The sequence below is a fragment of the Mus caroli genome, chromosome 4, assembly GCF_900094665.2.
Source record: "Mus caroli chromosome 4, CAROLI_EIJ_v1.1, whole genome shotgun sequence".
Lineage (NCBI taxonomy): Eukaryota > Metazoa > Chordata > Mammalia > Rodentia > Muridae > Mus > Mus caroli.
In genome coordinates this window covers 108841123-108861402 of record NC_034573.1, presented here as the reverse complement: position 1 = coordinate 108861402, position 20280 = coordinate 108841123, and the positions used below count along the sequence as shown (strand labels likewise).

General features: G+C 48.2%; 2 protein-coding genes across 2 annotated transcripts in view; one reads left to right on the top strand and one right to left on the bottom strand.

Annotated features, from left to right (window-relative positions):
- Positions 1-4009: 4009 nt before the first annotated feature.
- Positions 4010-10403, bottom strand: Med8 (mediator complex subunit 8). Its single transcript, XM_021159881.1, has 7 exons — positions 10349-10403; positions 8711-8829; positions 7908-8052; positions 7218-7358; positions 6964-7045; positions 5858-6106; positions 4010-5065 (listed from the first exon to the last, which is right to left on the bottom strand). Exons 1-7 carry the CDS (start codon positions 10352-10354, stop codon positions 5001-5003), a joined length of 807 nt encoding a protein of 268 aa, XP_021015540.1. The 5' UTR covers positions 10355-10403; the 3' UTR covers positions 4010-5000.
- Positions 10404-10471: 68 nt separating this feature from the next.
- Positions 10472-20280, top strand: part of Szt2 (SZT2 subunit of KICSTOR complex) — a 45462-nt gene continuing 35653 nt past the window's right edge. The window contains exons 1-5 of the mRNA XM_021159279.2: positions 10472-10572; positions 14361-14486; positions 16117-16290; positions 16539-16709; positions 19948-20079. Of these exons, the coding sequence (XP_021014938.1) occupies positions 10546-10572; positions 14361-14486; positions 16117-16290; positions 16539-16709; positions 19948-20079 (630 nt within the window). The 5' untranslated portion in view covers positions 10472-10545. The remainder of the gene's footprint in view (positions 10573-14360; positions 14487-16116; positions 16291-16538; positions 16710-19947; positions 20080-20280) is intronic.

Below are 20280 nucleotides of genomic sequence, written 5' to 3'. Positions count from 1 at the left end.
AGAGAGAGAGAGAGAGAGAGAGAGAGAGAGAGAATGGATTGCATTTCATTTTAAATTACCCTCAAGTAAAATGAAGAGAGAGAGAGAGAGAGAATGGATTGCATTTCATTTTAAATTACCCTCAAGTAAAATGAAAATCCCAGAATGATTTTATCCTGTAGCCTTTATGCCTAGAATAATGTCCCTACCAACCTCCTAGAAATACAGGGAGCGAACTGTCAAAAAGATTTTAAGCAAGGGAGTAATTGGATCAGATCTGCAGTCTAGAGAGATCTAGCAGACTTTTGGTAGAGAAGCTGCAGTTTCCAGGTCTTGAAGAGGCAAGGAGTCTGTCTGAATAAGATTTTCACTGAGAGCAAGCTCAGAAGCTCAGCTGAGTGCGATTCACTGGGAGACAAACTGACAGAACTTGGTAGTGGACTGGTTAGAGGGGAGGTATATTCTCCCACATGGCAACATGTGGGAAACATAGTTTAGGGTGCTCCCTAAACTACAGGGCTTAGGTAATTAATGCCCAGGAAAACCAGAGGAAGAACAAGCATGGAGAGAGAAGAAAGACTGGATTTGGACAGCTAGACCCTGCATTAACTGTGAGTGGAACAGAACAGAGATAGCCAAACAGCAACCTGTAATTCAGCAGAGATCTTAGCTGAGAACAAAATGTATTTGAGTTGTGCACAAACACACACACACACAAAATGGTGGTCATATAGAAGGCAGGTAGCTTAAGACGGGGAAATAGACAAGCCGAGAGTAACAGCAATCAAGATGGCAGAAGTTCAGAAGTCCAAAAGCCGCTGAGAAGAAACAGCCAGTGAGGTGGAAGAGCAGGCAAGTTGCTGTAGAAGCCACTGCAGGGAAAGAGACTTGACACAGATGGTCAGTGTTGCTGAGTGCTACAGAGAGGTTAACATGAGAGCAGAGCCAGAGAAAGGGTGGCAGCGCCAAGAAAGGTTCCTACTATGCGAGACTCTTAAAACATCACTAACCAGGCTATGAAGACAGGTGCACTCCAGAGAAATTAGCATAAAGACTAAAAGATGGCCTCCATGCAGAGGGTGAGCAAAACACAGCAATCTGAAGGACCAGAAGCCAGCGACTTAGGGGGAGAGCAAGAGTGGTGGTAGAGAGTGGGGGAAGTAGAAAGGGGAGTCACCCAGGATGCTCTGTACTTGGTTCAGAATGTGAAGTTATGACCACACGGTGGGGGTGGGGGGTGTAGTTAAGATGCTTCCGTGTGCCCAGCCTAGATTCATCCCAGGAAAGCTAGAGCACAGGTATGTCAGGAAGAATGACTGGGACTGGACATCCAGAACCTATGGAACCAAATAGGCAGGAAATAGCAGAATTATACAAGGATAATTTTCTGGACTGAAAACAATCTTTCCACACATGTCCAGAGGATCTTGTCCAGAGGAGACAGATGTTTGTGAGTAGGAGGTTTTCATCTAATCCACAGTCACCTCAGCACCTCTTTGCTTTGTCTTCATGAGAATGTCATGAAAGTACCACACAGTGCCGGGGACATGGTCCATATGAAAGCTCATGGCCGTGGGAGGAGGCTAGGAGGAGCTCTTAGGGGTTTCAGGTATTTAGGAAACCTACCCTATACATGTAGTAGAGCTATGCAGTAAAGAAAAGCAAACAGGAGAGAAAACCTGTACAAGTGGGCTGGAGAGACTTAACGTCAGACTCTCCAGTAGAAAGATCACTGGGGTCATTCGGATGTGATGTAAGGGAGGCCCGAGGAACTCAACAGCCGTGGTGCACACCTGCCTCCTGGAAAGCATGTGTACCCAAGTCTCATTCTGAAGGCAGGTGACTCTTTTTTTTTTTTTTTTTGGTTTTTCGAGACAGGGTTTCTCGGTAGCCCTGGCTGTCCTGGAACTCATTCTGTAGACCAGGCTGGCCTCGAACTCAGAAATCCGCCTGCCTCTGCCTCCCAAGTGCTGGGATTAAAGGCATGCACCACCACGCCCGGCGACAGATGACTCTTAACAAGAGACCCTGTTAGAGGAACCCAGACTCTGCCTCAGTGACACAGGGGAGTCAGGAACAGATTGCTAATGAGATAAGTTTGTCCCGTGGAGTAGAGTGCAGGTTGATGTCCATGTGACAGGATGGAGCACCATGGCCTGCCACACAAGTCACTTCCCGCTCCTACCACTTTCCAAGCACTCGACCCGTCCACTCTCGGCTTTGAGGAAAGAGTCACATCAAACTTCTGCAAGCTGGTGCTTAAGTGCACAGGGCAGGCCAGAAGAGGAAACACAACTCCTGCTTCCTGCTCATACAACTGGCCAGGGCTAAGCCACAAAAGGCTCTCCTGCCACTCATATCTGGAGCACATAGGAAAAAAAAAAGTCCAACCCTTAGTAGCTGCACTGGACATTCATCAGGAGCTGACCAGGGTGGGCGTTTGGAAGGATTCAGCCTCCGTCCTGCCTAGTGCTGGGATCAGCTCACACGGCTCCTGTGTCCACAGGACACAGAGAATACATTGTCCAGAAGGAGGATTATTCTGTACAAGAAACTCAGACAAAGGGGGAGGTTGTTTCCAGCTGCTTGGGGGAGGTGTGTAGGGGGTGGGAAACGGGCTCGGCCTCACATTGGGGCATTCCTACAGAGTTCAGCTTCTTCCTTTCAGCAGCAGGGTGAGAGGTGAGCAAGCAATCACATCCTCTCTAGCCTGTACCCAATGCTGGCACTCCAGAGAGCCACAAGGAACATTTGGGTATAAACTACCTATCTTAGCTGTTGCTCTCCAAAGGTACAGTTGAGTGTTGTGAGTCAGCTAAGTAGGCCAGCAATTCACACTGGAAGAAGAAAAAGAACAAGGTGACCAGGGCAATCAGTAATGACTGAATCCCAGCCTCAGGACAGCACTAGAGGGAAGAAGTCTTGGGCAACCTCTGTGGGACTTGACATTGATTCCATAAGCTTCCACCCTCAGTGGGATGAACCCCTGTGGGAAGCACTCGAAGGTTCACACTTGCTGCTTTCTCCACCCCAGAAACAAGCCTGGGAGACAATGGGAAAGACCTCTGTCCATCTAAGGGACCCCAATGCAGTAGAAAGTACAGTCCCTAAGCAGAAGACGGTCAGAGACAGGAATGCTGGAGAGCGCAAGTCATCTTTTTACAAACCCCAAATCTGCGCAAGTAAGCAGCTCTCGTTTTCACAGGCACCTCCACATAGTAGGGGTTCCAGATATGCTTTTCCATTGTGGGCAAACTGGTACAAGAGCCCCAAAGTGGGAGACGACAGATTTGTATGCTAAAGTTCTAAAGGGAGGGGGTGGTGGAAATGACAGCTACCAGAGCAACTGAGAGGTGTGGGTGCCACCCACCACTGAGGGTTTGCTTAAGGGCATGCCATGTAGGTGAGGGCCTGAATGTGCTCCTCCTGCGGAAGGAAGATATTCCTGTTCTTGGAGGACAGGGAGCCCATTTCAATAGTATGGTGGGAATGAAGTCAGTTCAGCTGGGACAGCAAAGACTCTTGGGATTGGTAACAGGGGGAGTAAAGAAGAGAAATCACCTGAAGATACCGAGAGTCTGAAAAAGTCCAGCTAGAGTTCTACTCAATACCTCAGGTAGCGTTGACATTTAGTGGGAAGGGATGAGATGTGGAAACAAACACCTGGATGGGCTGATGGGCCAGCCTATTCAAGTGGGGGAAAGGTTTGGCATTGCTTCAGAGCACAGGGCAGGACTCCCCTGGTGTGCTGTGCTGTGGTCAATTAGCTGTCAACACCATTCACATCTTCACAGACCAGCACGAGAGGACCACTTTTCCAGGCCTTTGCTGCCACAGCCTGGTAGAATGCTGTCAGACAGACCAAAGGCCAAAGCCCTAGTGTGTAACACAAGAGGATACAAACAGTGCAGCTGGAAGTCTTAGGGTTTTTAAAGAAAATTAAAGATAAGGGTCTACTTTAAGGAAAACAAATTAGAACTGCCTGGTAGATAGCTCATAAACTTTAGTCAGACAACCCTGAGCCAGGGAACATAATTTAAATATCTTTATTAAACAAAGAAACCCTTTGGCCCACTTCTGCTGACTCAATCTCTGCCCTTGCCCAGAAAAGAACGCTGAGAAAGGCAACAGGCCTGGCTGTCCAAAACTCCACTGTTCGTCAACTCTACAAAAGCAGGCAATATGAATGGGGCTGCTGCCCTTCCCACTTTCAATCCAGATCTTATCTGAGCCACACATTCAGTGAGATGGAAGAGGACAGAGACAGGGAGTCGTTACTGTGCAGACAAATGAACCCCAACCCACGGCACTGTAAAACACAACTGCCCTCCACGGAGGAAGACAGTATTCTCCGTGTTGTTGCCTGCCAGGGTCCCTCTTAAGAGCTCTCCCACCTGCTGGACCCTGGGCATCTTTAGCAGCACAGGAGGGTAAAAGACAGGCATGTTTACCTATTTCCCAGGGAATTGCTGAGCTGGTCTCAACACACCTGGAAGTGGACAGTGTTCTCCAGAAACCTCCTCACCTGTAGCTTTTAGGGCCAGCAGGCTGTACCTGGGCAGGAGGACCTGCAGAGACAGTATGCCCCCAACACATACAGGCCACCACAGATAACTTGATCCTGGGCCCATTGGCTCACTGTTGTCATGGAGACGAACCAAATCACAATAAGTTCTGCATATAGGACAAGGAATGGCAGGGTCGAAAGGTAGGAAACTATCATTTATTCAAGACCCAGAATTGCATACACCATGCTAAGTGTTTTACATTCATTTTTTCATTTTAATCCTCACAACAACCCTATGAGGTAGGTATTATCAACATTTACAAATGAGAACACAGGCTCAGAAATATTAGATCACTTTCCCAAGTTCGAATGGCTATTCACAGTGGAGCTATCTGTCTCTTGCTGAAAGCCTGTGTTCTTTTTACTGTACCCATCTAAATAAGCCTTGAGCAAAAAATCATTTCATTGCTCAACTCAGCACAGATCACCTGAGAGTGGAGGCTGCCGTCCACACTCACCGCTGGTACGGGTGCATTGACGCCGACTTGATGTTGGTTTTTATTCCACTTGGCATTTTCCCTAAAAATAACACAAAGAAAGATCTGAAGCAAGGTAAACTTTCACAATAAGTCAGAAATGTAGCCTTTCAGTCTATCTCAGAACCTCTGTGGCCTCTGACTCTGGATGACAGAGATTACAACAGGCTGTGGTTCTTCCTGGTTCCCTGAATGAAGACATCTAGGGAAAGGGGATGATTTGAAAGAAAAGAGGAGGGGTCTGAACAGCCTTCTCCCCTAGGATGGTCTTCTGCTCATCTACTTCCAGAAAGGACAGGTAAGCCGTGTGGCCCCCATTTAATAATGTCCCAGGGAAAGGGTACTATGTTCTCAGTTGTTTCAGATGTACCTCTCCCTAGACAGCCTGCCCGCAGGGCTTTGCAGCTGCTTCCATGAACCCCACCAGACTACTCTCACAGGAAATAAAAACGAGCGTGAGAGAGAGCAGGGAGCTAGGGCCAGGGTGCAGGGAAGGACCCATGAAGGTCCGCAGAACTGCCAGCTTGTTAATCTGGGATTATCTACCAAACGGTCTTGACTAAGGGCTGGCCTCTCATTTCGCTAACACACTGACACTCAGAATCAACAGGACAGGTGAGGCAAAGTCTGCGATGGACGTAAACAGCCACACCAGCCGCTGCTACTCAGGGTCCTTCATCATGCTCTGGTACATGTTGCAGAGCTTTCAACTGTTTTCGAGGTGACAAAGCAAAGGAGGCAAATCTCCAGGTCTAAGGGGAGGGTGCGGATGAAGGAGGCTTAGATGATTTAGCTCCTTCCCACGCTCCTGTGCACTCAGTCCATGTCACTTTACCTGGTTGACCTGCCTGAGCCATCTGGACTCCACTGAGCATTGGCTGCTGCTGGTTTGGAGCACCTGGCATCTGAACCTGCGGTAATCCTGAGGCCCCTGCAAGGATTGTACCAGCTCCTGGCTGACCAGGTTGGCCAGGACCACTGCTACCTGAAGGTCGCCAATTAGATAGCCCCTTCCCAAAGGCAACGGCTGCTACTAAGGCATTGGTGTCTCCAGGGTTGAAAGTCTGCTTGTTTGGCCGGAGACCTGTAAAAAAAAAAAAAAAAAGCAAGAGCCCTCAGGTGTGTGTCCAGCTCTGGACTAAATCCATTATAATTATGACTGCAGCAATATCTAGAATCCCCCTAGCCCCATCAAAGAGCTAAAAGTCCCCAAACCTATCTTAACTTTTTTTTTTTTTTTTTTTTGGTTTTTCGAGTCAGGGTTTCTTTGTATAGCCCTGGCTGTCCTGGAACTCACTTTGTAGACCAGACTGGCCTCAAACTCAGACATCCACCTGCCTCTGCCTCCCGAGTGCTGAGATTAAAGGCGTGCGCCACCACGCCCGGCCTTAAACTTTTACTTTTTCTATTTCTTCTATGTGCTTTAAGGATAGTCTTAAAGATGAACTACTAACAGGAGACAAATCCCTTTCTCACCTGTTCATTCTTCTTCCCCCAGCGTGGCTCAGACCCCAAGGGGAAGAACAGGCACCATGAGAGCCTACACAAGTCATGGCACCAATGTGTTCTGGTTCTGAGAGGAAAGGTGTCCTCGTGCTCAGGAGCCGAAGACCACTACGCAGTCACAGGGCACAACAAACCTCACACTAGAGATTTACTGGGAAAGACACAAGAGGGTGGTGGCGGCCTCTGCTCAGAAGGGGAGCTGACTCTTCTTTTTTAAAGGAACTTCTTTTGTGTTGGTGGTCAGAGCACAACTTGTTGGCTCTCCCCCTCCACCATGTAGGTCCGTCCCAGACCTGGCAACAGGCACCTCTGCCCACTGAGCCATCTCTGCAGCCCCAGCAGTTCATTCTTATGTCCTTACTTCACTATTGGGCAGGCCATTGCTATTTAGTGATTTTACACAGCTCTCCTCTGTGTTGTCACATCCCTCCTTACCTCCGCTCTCTGATTCTCGTTCTTCTTTGCTGATTTTCTCTAAAAGGTTTGAGCACATTTTATTCAAGCTCTGGATCTGCTTCTGTAACACACATGAATTGATTAGTGATGAGCAATGATTCTGGGGAAGCATCTTCGTTGTGCTCTTCCAGGGGCAGCCTAGCTGTGAGCAACCCCACACCCCTATGCAGCCTTGGTAAAGTCTTGCTTATGAAGGATGAGGATGAGGTAGCAAGCCAGTGACTCAGTCCAACCTGAGCTGCATCAGCACCAATTCTGGCAGCATCTGTTGTCAGCTGCTTCTCCTGCTCTTCAACTTCAGGGTCAGGCTTGGTTCTCAAGTGGTCAGGGACGACCTCATGGCTGAAAACAGGCACTCGTCCTTCAGTTTGACGCTGTAATATAGATTGGATTCATCCTATTGTGCTATCCAAGTAGGCCAGTTCTAACCCCACTTCCCTTCCATCAGAAAATGCATTTCCAGACAACACAACCCGAGGTAGGGGTAGCTTTCTGAGACACTCTCTTTTCACTCACTCACTCCATCAGAACTAGGGTAAGCTAAATTCCACCCTCCACTACCACACTGATATTGTCTTTTAGTTGCTGTTTTGTTTTGGTCTTTTGTGAATCTCCACCTCCACCCCTATTCTGGGGACCCAGGACTTTGTGTCTGTTCTACCACTGAGCTAAATTCTCAACCCCACATTTTAAAGACTGCAACAAAGTCACAGGCAAGCAGGACAGACTTTTTTCTCTTTGCCTGACATAGATGTTGAAAAAGGAAGGTCGTGGACTTGGTGAGATGGGCCCTGATTCTCACTTCGTTATTTAAGGGGGACTCTCCTGACCCCAGAAGGATAAAAAGCAAGTCTTCCAGATGGCAGCCCTCACTTTTCATTGCCACACAGAGGATCCAGTCAACAAGAGACTGTGTATCTTACCATGAGGTCTTCATCTCGGTCTGGGGACAGCACCAGAGGGATGATGACCTGGTTTCGGAACAGTGGCGTCTTCTCATGCTTTAAGACCTTGTTCAGGGTGTTCAGCTGCCCAGAAAGCAATGCAAAGCTGTCCAGGACAGAGGGCCTGGAGGAGGTGAGAAGTCACCAGCATTACCTCTCCCTACAAAGTAATCGCTAAGAGTTCCTAACGCTGCAACACTCACACTCACCCCCAGAAGACTCGCAGCCCTACGGCTGGCATAGGCAAGAACCAGATTTGCTAGTAGAGATGGAATTGGGAAAGAGGAACACACTTTCAATTTTTGACATAGATGTAGAAAAAAAGGCAACCCATTGTTTGAATGGGTTTGGGAGCAGTGGAAACAGGAACTGTGGTTACATTGTAGTAAGTCTGTAAAGCCTCCTCCCTAATGTAGTAACAGACTCTATCATTCCAGAAGGCTGGATCTCAGATCCAGCCACATGTATGGAAGGAGATCCAGCATAAATGTAGCTATAATGGTCTTCCACTGAGGAAATGCCTCCTCACTAAAGAAGCCAAAGCGTAAGAATTAAAACCTAGAAACAACCTAGGTTGGGAAACTGGACATTTTTCTACTTCCTTGCCATGGAGGCCTTAAGCCAAACTAAACTTGTCAATGTTGGGCAACCTAGTTCTTTCCAAATCAAAAAGGATATTTGCAAGTTGATAAATGGGTACATCGCTGGAGATGTCCTGTCAGCTAGGGGGCTTGGCCCCACCACCCATGGATCCCTCCCCAGCTTGTCCTGGCAATCCTTACCAGGTCAGCCGGTCATACTCGTTTTCCAACTTGTAAATGAAACTCCCCAGTGAATTCTTCAGATCGGCCACTTGATTCAGCAGGGCATCTAATGATGCCTCAAGCTGCTTCTCCTCCCTCTGCATCAACAGTGTGTTTGGTTACTCAGATACAAGTGAGCGTGACACATTCAGAAAAGCTAAATTGTTTTCTATCTTGGTATCTGGGTTACAGATAAGCATCAACCCTTAGACCTTTCAACCTGTGCACCTGGCCTGAAGTCCTCCTACTAACTGATTCCTCTATAACCCTCCTACACTGTGGTCCTTCAAGAAGGGCATTGCACCAGACCTGGTTCTCTTCGGCTTGAAACCTCATGATTTCATTGTCTTTGTAACAAAACTGGCTTTGAACCCACTTAGCCCTGCACCTTTTCAATTCCATGCTCTTCTCCTCCCAGCTCTAAAACGCAGCCTCTCCCAGTAGACAACTCTCTTAGATTTGCAGTAGGGTTAATAGGAACGTGCTCGTGTTTCAGCACACTCTTCTTTTGTCAGTCCCTCTTCTGGAAAATAGATGTGGCCTGCCTACCACACTACTGCTTATTGTCACTGCGCTGCTTTCCTTGGGTGGATGAGAATCCCTCTTGTGTCACTCTGTGGTGTTGGCATTGCCACAGTTTTTGGGTTTTTTTTTTGTTTTTGTTTTTGTTTTTTTTTTCCAGGAAATTCAGTTCACCTCAGAAAGGTTTGCCATGATAGCAGGGGTGCTATCTGCACACACAGCCTAAATAATTGCCGAAGTTCATTATATCATGGGTGCCTCTGGTCATCCTCTTACTTGTGAGTGTAGCTACCATCAACAACACAATCTGGACAATCTCACACGTTGCCTCTCTGTAAGGCTTTCTCTGAATACCAACTCTGCAATCCCCTTCCCGGTCTCCCAACTGGCCGTTTATCCATAGCATTTGGTGCTTTGGAAAGTCAACGTGCATCTTTGTGCCAATATTCCCGTGTCTCTTTCATAATTCGGGTGACCCAACAGTGTAGGATTATCAGATGCAACAAGCCAAGTGAGTAATGAAAGACAAAGACGAGGAAACCTGCACATTGTTTCTGAGTGTTAGACAATTTTAAACGCTGAGGCGGCAGAGGGTTTCCGTTTGACTCTCTGCGGACTATTTACCCCACTTCTCCACCCTTAGCAACGAGGTACAAGCCGGGAAGAATGATGCAAAGCTGATTTGCAAACCTGAGTATGTGACTGAGGGGGTTGGACACCGGGTTCCACCCACAGCCTCGAATTACAAACAGCTTAGTTTTCATCCTTGGAGGCCCACGATCCCTTTAGCCTTCTGAAGCCTTATTACGCCTGTGTCCAACAGCCTAGATCGAGGCGTGGGGCAGCCCACTACTTTCCCGAGCCTTCCCAAATGCCACCACGATCCTTTTCCACGCTCAATCAAGTCCGCCTTTCCTCCCTGGGCCTCCGACCTTCTCACGTCAGCGGGCTCGATGCCCGCGCCTCCCGCAGCTGCCCTCGCTCTCTCTGGCTCCGCTGCCTTTCCTCTGCCCTCCGCTCACAGCCCCAACTCCCCGATGTCCTCAGCCCGCCCACCCTCCCGCCAGCGGCTACAAGGCCCAACCCGCTTCTCACCTGCATTGCCGCGGCCCGGCGGGCGCAACCACTTCCCTTTCCGGTTTCTCGCACGGCTTGCTGCGCTCACCAATCAGAAAACTCAAAACGGGACCATCCCAACAACTTCCGGTTCCTGCCCGGTACCGAGCTAGCCGGGTCAGAGGTCAGGAGTGGAGCAACCTCCCTGGCCCGGGCCGGCGCGGGAGGGCTGTGTGATGGCCTCGGAGCGCCCCGAGCCAGAGGTGAGGGATGGGCGGGCGCGGGGCCGAGGCCCGAGGGCAGGCGTGTGGCCGCCTTCACCCTCCGGAGCCTTGAGGAGGCCGTTGCTGTTTTGTTTACTCAGATGCCATCCTGATCTTCGTCGCCCATCCACAGACTTGTTAGCGATAGTGATGTTGATAAAAACTCGTGCTTTGGTTATTAGTTGGGGTTTTCATTGTGCCACGTCGAAGCTGACCGACTTTGCGGGGTTTTTGTATCTCATCAATTGGAATGCAATCAATAGCATGAGTTGATTTCGCTCTAGCGTTCGTGCTCTTGACAAAGCCCTGCAACCCTCGGGCCAGCCTTAACTTAGGACAGACCGTGCTTCCTTCTTTATAAAAGTATTTGTTCTGTGATGTGGCTTGGGGATCACAAGTTAAGTCAGAAAAGGCAGACGAGGCACCCCCCCCCCCAGATGCAAAGAACCCTATATGTATGTTTTGACATTCAGGCTCCAGCAGGGAATCTGGCAGTATTTATTGTCATGTACAGAGCAGACAACTGAAGTCAGAGCAGGTGAGGTGTCATGCCATGCAAAGATACCTTAGGACTACTCCTTCCAACCGAATTAGCGGATCCGAGAAGGTACCGAATTTGGCTAGCATGTCCAGGACCCCAGAGGAATAGCCTTGTAGGAGGGAAGGTTGATGCATGTGTGTAATGACACAAATAACAATGGCTACTTGTCGAATTCTTACTGTATGCCAGCCACAATTCTGAGCTCTTTACTGTTACCAGTTCTTTCAACCCTATAAGGCAAAACACCATTATCATCCCTCTTTTCAGGAAACTGAGGTGCCACTATTAAAAGAAGCATAGTTGCTGGGTGGGGTGGCGCACGCCTTTAATCCCAGCACTTGGGAGGCAGAGGCAGGCGGATTTCTGAGTTCGAGGCCAGCCTGGTCTACAACGTGAGTTCCAGGACAGCCAGAGCTACACAGAGAAACCCTGTCTCAAAAACCAAAAAAAAAAAAAAAAAAAAAGAAGCATAGTTGTGCAGCTAATATTAGGGCTAGAACTCCCAAGTAGGTGAGCTAGCTCTACAGCTACAAGTTGTCCTCTGGCCTGCACACGCACGTTTGCCCCAAGGTGCTTTTAACGCTCTGACACGGGTGTAATCTTATGTATGTATAGTGTATGAGTACACACACCCGTGTATGGGGAGGATGTGATAAACTACACACATGAAAACCCTATGAGAGAATAGGGTAGAAACAGAATACCAAGAAGAAAAGGTGATGTTGAGAGAGGTTAGGCTCCCAAAAGAGAGAAACAAGTGCTGTTCTGCAGCCAGAATTGTGCTGAGGGTTAGGGTGGATACAGAGGGTAGAACAGAGCCTCCTTAGCTGTGGGGACTAAATGAACGTTGGATTATAATAGGTGTTGCAGAGGCGTAAGTGAAGTGTCACATTTAATGGGGTATTTAACCTCCTTCCACAAACGGGTGGAATGCAGGAAGTTTAAGTTCTCTTAGTATCTAATACAGATAGAATCCTCAGGAAATTGTCATTCTTGCTGTCCCTGTTCAGGAATGAAGAAACACGCAGAGCCAGCATTTGCCCCAAAGTGCCTTTAACACTGAAGGGCCTGGTTTTACCATAATGGTGGGTGAGGGAACTGAGACTGGGAGAGAGAGAAGGCTCAGCTCGAAGTTATGCCAGAGGTTAAGGTTTATCATGCTGACAGGCTTCAGATAGTTAGGAGACAGAGGTATCGATGTTATTTTGTGGGAAGACAGCACATGGTTTAGAAAAAGCTCAAGAGAATAATTTGTTCCTTAGTCTTAAAGAAGCAGGAACAAACTCCCGTGGAGGGGGGCGTGGCAACACAGTGCCTGGCATCACTATCCAGCTTGGCATCAGTGTATGTGGGCCTCAGCGTCGATTGTAATCAGTGATAGCCTTCCTACACCATTGTACTTCCCTTCCCCTCTAATGTCAGTATCCCTGCAAAGATCTCCTTATCTAGCGCTTACAATAAAGCCTGGATGACAGTTGGGTAACCTGCAAGATCACATGCTTAGCATGTACTCGAACACATCAGAATCCAGGTCTCTGACTCCAAGAGCCTGGCTTTGTCTTGTTTATCAGACTGCTTCAAAAGGTAGGCACATCAGACTCAAGGGAAGTCAGGATTGAAGCTCCATGTGAAGGTGAATGCTATGAAACACAACTAATTAAAAAATGTCTCAATCAGTCATACGGAAAAATCCCCAGGGGAGCGAGTTAGAATGGAGATTCTTGAGCTCTGTCAGCTCTGAATTCAGTTGGTCTCTGATGGTACCCAGGAATCAAATCATGCATTTTAATAAACGGCTCAGGGGATTCTGATGCAGCCGGCGCTCAGATCCCACTTTGAAAAACATTCTACCTGCTTAAATTATATTAAGCCAGCCCTCTGGTTCTGATGAAGTACATCTGAAATGTAAAACAGCTTAGGAGGTTTTGGAAATGGTCCCATCAAACAATCCGATAAATGGGAATTTTCCGAGAAGGCTAGGCCAACATTCCTGGGTTCAAGATGAATTCCATAAGAACTGACAGGTGAACCAGACTTCAACTGGGCCTTGGAAAAAGCGGTCATCCAAAACAGCTTTGAAAGCAAGAAAAAGGTAAAGAAGTGGAAGCCGTACATTGTGCAGCTCAATGCTCCAGTGCACTTTGAGTACTTCAGTAGCCAATGTCTGCCCTCCATCTGGGACGTCCAGCAGCAAGCTCTGATGGACCTTCCTCCCATCCTTCTAAGACCTTAGACAGGATCAGGTTACTTTGTGTCTTGCTGTCCTAAAACCACATCCTTAGCTGTTAGCACAATTACACAGTTTGTAATGATACAATAACTAGGGTGATTATTCAGTTTTTGTGAATGGTAGTAGGTAAGTTGGTCTACTGGGGGTACGAGCTTGGGGGGGAGGGTGGAAAAATCTGGGGGCGGGAGGGGGATCCAAAAGACTGCTGACCAAGTCGCAAAGCCTGTTAAGATTTACCACATTGACGAAATGACAGACTCCTTCCTTTATTGTCAGAGGATATGTCCCAAGTCACTGTTGGCAGGGGTTTGTATAGTGGAAAGTAAGGCTGCTGCCGACATTGCCAGGTGTGTGAGTGGGGACTGTGCCCCTCGGGAGCTGGATCTGAGACCCCACCTAGGAGGCCTCATTCCCTCAGGACTCTTACATTTACTCAGTGAAGGTTTTTTCAGTGTCTGCTGGGGGCCAGGCTGAGGCAGTAACAGCAAATGCTCATGTAGCAAACCGGAGACTTTCGGGGCCTCATATGAGTCAGTTTACCAAGCACAGGGGCACAAAACCCGGATAAAGCAGCTCGCCTACCTTAGGGAGCTTGTGGTTTGCAGGAGAAACTCACATAGTGTTTGTGGAAATGTGCTGCAAAAAGGTAAGTTCCCTGGGCTGGAGAGATGGCTCAGCAATTAAGAGCACTGGCTGCTCTTCCAGAGGCTCTGAGTTCAGTTCCCAGCAACCACATGGTGGCTCACAACCATTTATAATGGGATCTGACACCCTCTTTTGGTGTGTCTGAAGACAGCTACAATGTACTCACGTACATAAAATAAATAAATTTAAAAAAAAAAAGAAGAAGGTAAGTTCCCTTCCTCTACATGGTGTCTGTGTGGGGACACTTTACGTAATAGCAAGGGTAGACTTCATTTCTGCTGTCTTCCCCTCACTCTGGGTTCCTTGGGCAGCTCACTTGCATGGGATGTGTATATACTGGGAACTTGGCGACAGCTTTTCTTTTTCTTCCAGGTCGAAGAAGCTGGACAGGTGTTTCTGTTAATGAAGAAAGATTACCGAATCTCCCGAAATGTTCGCCTGGCTTGGTTCCTTAATCACCTGCATCAAACTGTTGAGGCCACGCCCCAAGAGCTCCTGGTACGTCCTGGTGGCTGGTGGGAAGTGAGGGCCTGGCCCAGTAGGACCTCTCTTGTAAGGCCGTTAAGGCTGGGAGGGGCAATGTTTTTGCCTGCAGAGTGTTTCCTTAAGGGAAGTTTGTTCATTCTTTTTATTACTATCATCTTTTATTATTTTAATTGTGTGTGTGTGTGGGTGGGTGTGTGGAAGTGGTGTGGGCATATGTGCAAAAAATGTGCAGCAGGGGTTATAGGCAATTGTAAGTTGCCTGATATGGGTGCTGGGAATCGAACTCAGGTCCTCAGGAAGAGCGTTATGTGCCCTTAACCATTCAGCCATTCCTCCAGTCCTTGTTCATTCTTTTTCTAGCTAGTGAGGCAGAGGATGTGTGGTTGGTTGATTGAAAATGGAGCCTGTGGAGGGTTGGATGTAGAAGGCAGTTCTAGGGAGCACTTTGTATGCAGGATCCCCTTGGGCCGCACAGCAGCACTTTGGGTAACTATTGAGATTGTGTTCATTTTACAGATGAGGATAACGAGGCTTAAAGAATTTAAGTGCTTTTTCTGCAGTCACAGCTACTACTTGGCCAAATTGGGATTCAGCGAAGAAAGAGAACTCTGCTCACTCTTCTTCTTTTAACTTTTTCTTAATGTGTCTGTCACGTGTGTAGGTGTCTGAGTGTCTATCACGTGTGTTTAGGTGTCTGAGTGTATCACGTGTGTAGGTGTCTGTGAGTGTCTGTCACATGTGTGTAGGTGTCTGTGAGTGTGTATCACATGTGTGTAGGTGTGAGTGTGTATCACATGTGTGTAGGTGTCTGTGAGTGTCTATCCCATGTGTGTAGGTGTCTGTGAGTGTGTATCACATGTGTGTAGGTGTCTGTGAGTGTGTATCACATGTGTGTAGGTGTTTGTGAGTGTGTATCACGTGTGTAGGTGTCTGTGAGTGTCTATCCCATGTGTGTAGGTGTCTGTGAGTGTCTATCCCATGTGTGTAGGTGTCTGTTGAGGTCAGAAGAGGGCATTGGATGCCCTGAAGCTGGAGTTAAGGTGGTCGTGAGCCTCCTGACTCCGGGTCCTCTTTGAGAGCTCAAGATTGCTTGCTTGCTTGCTTGCTTTCTCTCCTTCCTTCTTTCTTTCTCCTTTCTTTTTTAATTTTTAAAATATTCATTCTTATCATATATTACATCTTGATTTCAGTTTCCCCTCCTTCCTCTCCTCCTAGTCCCTCCCTCCTTCTCACCCAGATCCACTCCTCCTCTATATCCTTCTGAGAAGAGCAGGCCTCCCAGGGATATCAACCAAACACTGCAGAGCAAGTTACAATAAGACTGGGCACCTCCCCTCATATCAAGGCTGGACGAGGTAACCCAGTAGGAGGAAAAGGATCCCCAAAGCAGGCAACACGAGGCAGAGACAGCCCCTGCCCCCACTTAGAAGTCCCACCAGAAGACAACTACCCAACTATAACATATATACAGAGGGCCTAACTCAGACCCATATAGACTTCCTGATTGTCGGTTCAGTCTCTGAGCCCCTGTGAGTCCAGGTTAGTCAGTTCTGAGGATTTTCTGAGAGCACAGGCTTTCTGAACCACGGAGCCATCATCTCCCCTGCCCATGACCCTCTCTCTTTCTCTTCCATCTCGTCAGCTTCAGTCCGAGCAGGAGTTGGAAGTCCTCAGTGTTCTGCCCCCTGGATGGCAGCCAGATGAACCCGTGGTCCCAAGGCCATTTCTTCTTGTGCCCTCCACTCGAGTCACCTTCCTGGCCTGGCAGTATCGTTTTGTTATTGAGCTGGACCTCAGCCCATCGACTGGCATTGTGGTAAGTGGTTGGAGGGCAGTGGCAACGATGATGGACTGGGAGTGAGAAGGAGAGAGCTGGGAGACGTGGGAGTGAGCTCAGCCTTGTGGGGAAAAGACACACCTGGAAATGAGTGGTGAACACCCAAAAACAGATCCTGCTCCATATCCGCGGGGCACGGTTGGAGGTCCTGCCGACCCTGGAAACCTGCTTGGTTCTGTTCTTTGCTTTGGACACCCTTGTGAGAGCTCTCTCTTCATTCCCCTCAGGATGATTCTACGGGGGAGATCTTGTTTGATGAAGTTTTCCATGCTCTGTCCCGTTGTCTGGGTGGGCTGCTTCGGCCGTTTCGAGTACCTGGGTCCTGTATCAACTTCCAGCCTGAGATCTACGTGACAATCCAGGCCTATTCCTCCATCATTGGCCTGCAGTCCCACCAGGTAGTACATCTTCTCCCCAGGCTTGGACCTGCAGACTGAACTTCTGATAGCCTGTTGACACAAAGCCCTTACCCTGTCTCCCCTGTTTGTCCCCAGGTAGCAGGTCCTCAGTTTTGCTGCTGTGCCATCTAGCTGTCTGTTCCCCTTTCCCTCATTACAGAGTCCCATGGAGCTTAGGGTGACCTTGAGTTTTCGTGTAGCCAAAGATGACCTTGAACTTCTGATCCCACAGCTTCTGCTTCTCAAAGGCTTGGATTGCAGGCGTGAGCCACCCAGGGTCTCAAGAATGCTCAAATTATCAATCTTATCAATTGCACTCCAGCCAAGGCTCTGCCAGCTTCTTGGGCATGGTCGTATTTACTCCTGCAAGCGTCTCCCCTTGATAAGGGTTTGCTCCTCAGGACTTAGAAGACCTCTGGGTAGCTGACATTAGTTAAAGCTTCTCTGCTCAGCCTGCAAATGCCTTTGGTAACTGGCCCTTGCCTGTCTTCTCTGCTTTCACTCCCCCACCTCTTTCCCTACCCCTACCCTCACTCCTACACAACTCCATTAAATGCTGTCTGTCGTGGTGACTCCTGACCGTACGTAGTCCAGGACATAATCTATTAGGATACTTTTTTGACATTTGAGCTATTTCAATCGACAGAAGCATAATTTGTGTTAAAGACAGAGAAGGGTCATTTTCTGAGGGCCCTGTGTACTGTCAGGTGTAATGCTGACTGCATGCGTAATTAAAAGATTTCTCTCCTGGCAGTGCAGCCTATCACAAAGTTCTCCTTTTGGAAAACGTTCAAGTCTGTTACTGAAATACTTGGTTGTGGCTTAGATAAGCATTGACCCAATTTCTACATATCTGCTTTTTGTTTTGGTTTTTTTGTTTTGGTTTTTTGGTTTTTTGAGACAGGATTTCTCTGGCTGTCCTGGAACTCACTCTGTAGACCAGGCTGGCCTCGAACTGAGAAATCTGCCTGCCTCTGCCTCACAAGGGCTGGGATTAAAGGCGTACACCACCACTGCCCGGCTTCCATATCTGCTCTTAAGCACCCCAAACTCACTGAAACCGTCCCTCATGGCTATGGTGCCAGCCTCAACAATCAGCCTTTCTTTGAGAGCTAGATGCCAAGAGCAGCTAGCACCTAGAGGTCTGACACATATAACAGAGCAGTTGGTACTTGCCAGGTCTCAAGACAGGACTGTCAGCCTCTGCCCAAGGTTCAGGTGTCTCCCAGCACGGCCTCTAACTGGTGGTTATAGGCTGTATCTCCAGAAAGAGGACTGGCTTTGCAAAACTCCATTACCAAGTCAGGAAGAGTGTAGCGGTTAAGTAGGTACTCAAATAGTGTTCTTCCTGGTAAACACTGACCAGAGCCTGACCTCTGCCGTCCGTACCCAGGCTTAGTGCTTGGGGCACAGAGAAGTCAGGTTCTATCTCGGGCCTGATGGAGTGGTTACGCGCTTAGGAGAGGAGATATAGATTAAAGAAGAACATTTCAGCGGAGGACATTAAGGGCACTGACAGGTCCTGACACAGGTACTGTGAGAACACCAGTAGGGAACATCCAATAAAAAAAACCACCAGGGACAGGAATCTTTAAACAAAGCCATTATTAAACGGAATCTTTTCTTGTTTTGTTTTGTTTTTTGAGGTAGGATCTTGCTAAACAGACCTGGCTGGCCTGGCACTCTTCTTTTCTGCCTCTGGTTCAGCTTTCTAAATGCTAAGATTACGTGCATGTGCCATTCTGCTTGGCTCGCTTGTTTCTTCTTTAGTACTAAGGGTTGACCTCGGCCTCGCTCCTGCTGAACACTTGCTCTAACCCTGCACTGTAGCCCCAGCTCTTTTTATACTTTGTGTTTTGAGATAGAATCTGACTAGATTGCCATGCTGCCTCTGAGGTCACTCTGTACCTTAGACCTTACTTACAATTCTTCCGCCTCAGTCTTCCGAAAGCCACTGTTACCGTTTTGTAGAGTTTCTTTGTTGTCTAGTAAGTCGGTTAATCCTCCTTTCTTCATCAAAAGATCAGGAAAACATCAGTCCTTTCCAAGTAGATGGCTCATGTCCTATGGCTTATAATGTGCAGATTGTTCTATGTCAGAATAGGATTTTTAATGACAGTTCCTTTTTTGTGGAGTTATCTTTTGAATAAGGCCTCAGCCCAAGGTGACCCAGTACTCAGTATGTAGCCTGGGCTAGCCTCAAACTCCTGTTCATCTTGTCTTTGTCTTCCTGCTGGGGTTGTAGGTTTGCACCCCAGCTTCCAGCTGTCAGAACTTACTGTTTTATCCTGATGCATTTCAGTCTCCCATTGTCCTAAACAATAGGAGCACATTCTCATAGTTCTATGGTTCCAGTTTCTGACATTTCTCCTTCTCTGCCATCTCTGAGACCTGGAGAATGGTCGTCCCTAACCCCTTACCCCCAGTCAAGAACAGGGAGCCAAGAGACAGAAGGAGTTATTTGGCAGGAGGTCAGCGAAGGGTGAAAGCAAAAGGGATCCTGAGGGCCACCGTGGGGACTACAGGCCCATATGCGGGATACTCAGTGGTTAAAGAAGGAAAGGCCCTCAGAGAAGGAGTGAGGCATAAAAGGTTCAAAGTGGAAAGATCGCCCTGGGAAAAAGGACAGGAAGAATCTTGAAGAGAGACAAATGTACATGGGTGTGCCCCTGGAGCAGCCTTCAAGGGTGATGACATCACAGGCGTGGACAGTAGCTATCCTCTAGGTCAGTGGGGGATCCTAGTGGCTGGCTAACTTTCTCTCTAAGGAATACTGTGAGTTATCTACTAAGAGTAAAGGAAGGACCTTAAGCAGAGAAAGGGTCTAGAATAGCTGGTATGTGAAGTACATTTAGGAAGAAAACATTAGTTGGAATAAGAAAGGCTGCCAGGCAGGGGAGAAATTTACAGATAGCATTCCAACATGAAAGGCACTAGAAAATCCTATCACTGCCTTAGAGAAAGGGGTGAGGGAACCCAGGCCAGAGGAATAGACATAGGGACATTGTGATCCTAGATTAAGGTGGGTAGTGACCTGAAACTCCTGAGCAGGGCTGCAGTGCTCCTGGGTTGGGTGCAGCAGCAGACTCCCAGAGGAGGTGAAATGGGCTTGGAGTTAAACTTTGGGTACCTTTTGGATGAGAAGTCAAGACTCCCTAGCACAGAGAATGTGCAGAAGAGAGGTATAATGTCCAGTGCTCTGCCCACCCCATCTCCACCTTTCCCTTGTTCTTCTCAGGTTCTGGTGCAAGGCTGCCTTTTGGACCCTTCCCAGCGGGAGGCATTCCTGCAGCAGGTATATGAGCAGCTCTGCCTCTTTGAGGATAAGGTGGCCACCATGCTGCAACAGCAGTATGAGCCCCAGGGCCAGGTAAGTGGGAAACAAGGGGCAGAAGCCATTGAGAGGATACCTAAGAGTAGGTGGCTAAGTGAACCAAGGATGGAGTGCTATGCACAGTCAAGGCAGGCTCCCTGCTGGACAGGGACAGCTCACATCCAAGCCCTACATCCCAGATTCACACTGGGAGAAATGAAGGCATTTGCCTGTGAGGTTTTTTTGTTTGTTTGTTTG

Excerpts from the sequence above, each read along its gene's own strand:
- Med8 (XM_021159881.1), bottom strand. Across the intron at positions 7,046-7,217 it reads TTGGTGCTGATGCAGCTCAG|AAGCAGATCCAGAGCTTGAA; the intron begins GTTGGACTGAGT and ends TGTGTGTTACAG. Across the intron at positions 6,107-6,963 it reads ACGAGAATCAGAGAGCGGAG|GTCTCCGGCCAAACAAGCAG; the intron begins GTAAGGAGGGAT and ends TTTTTTTTACAG.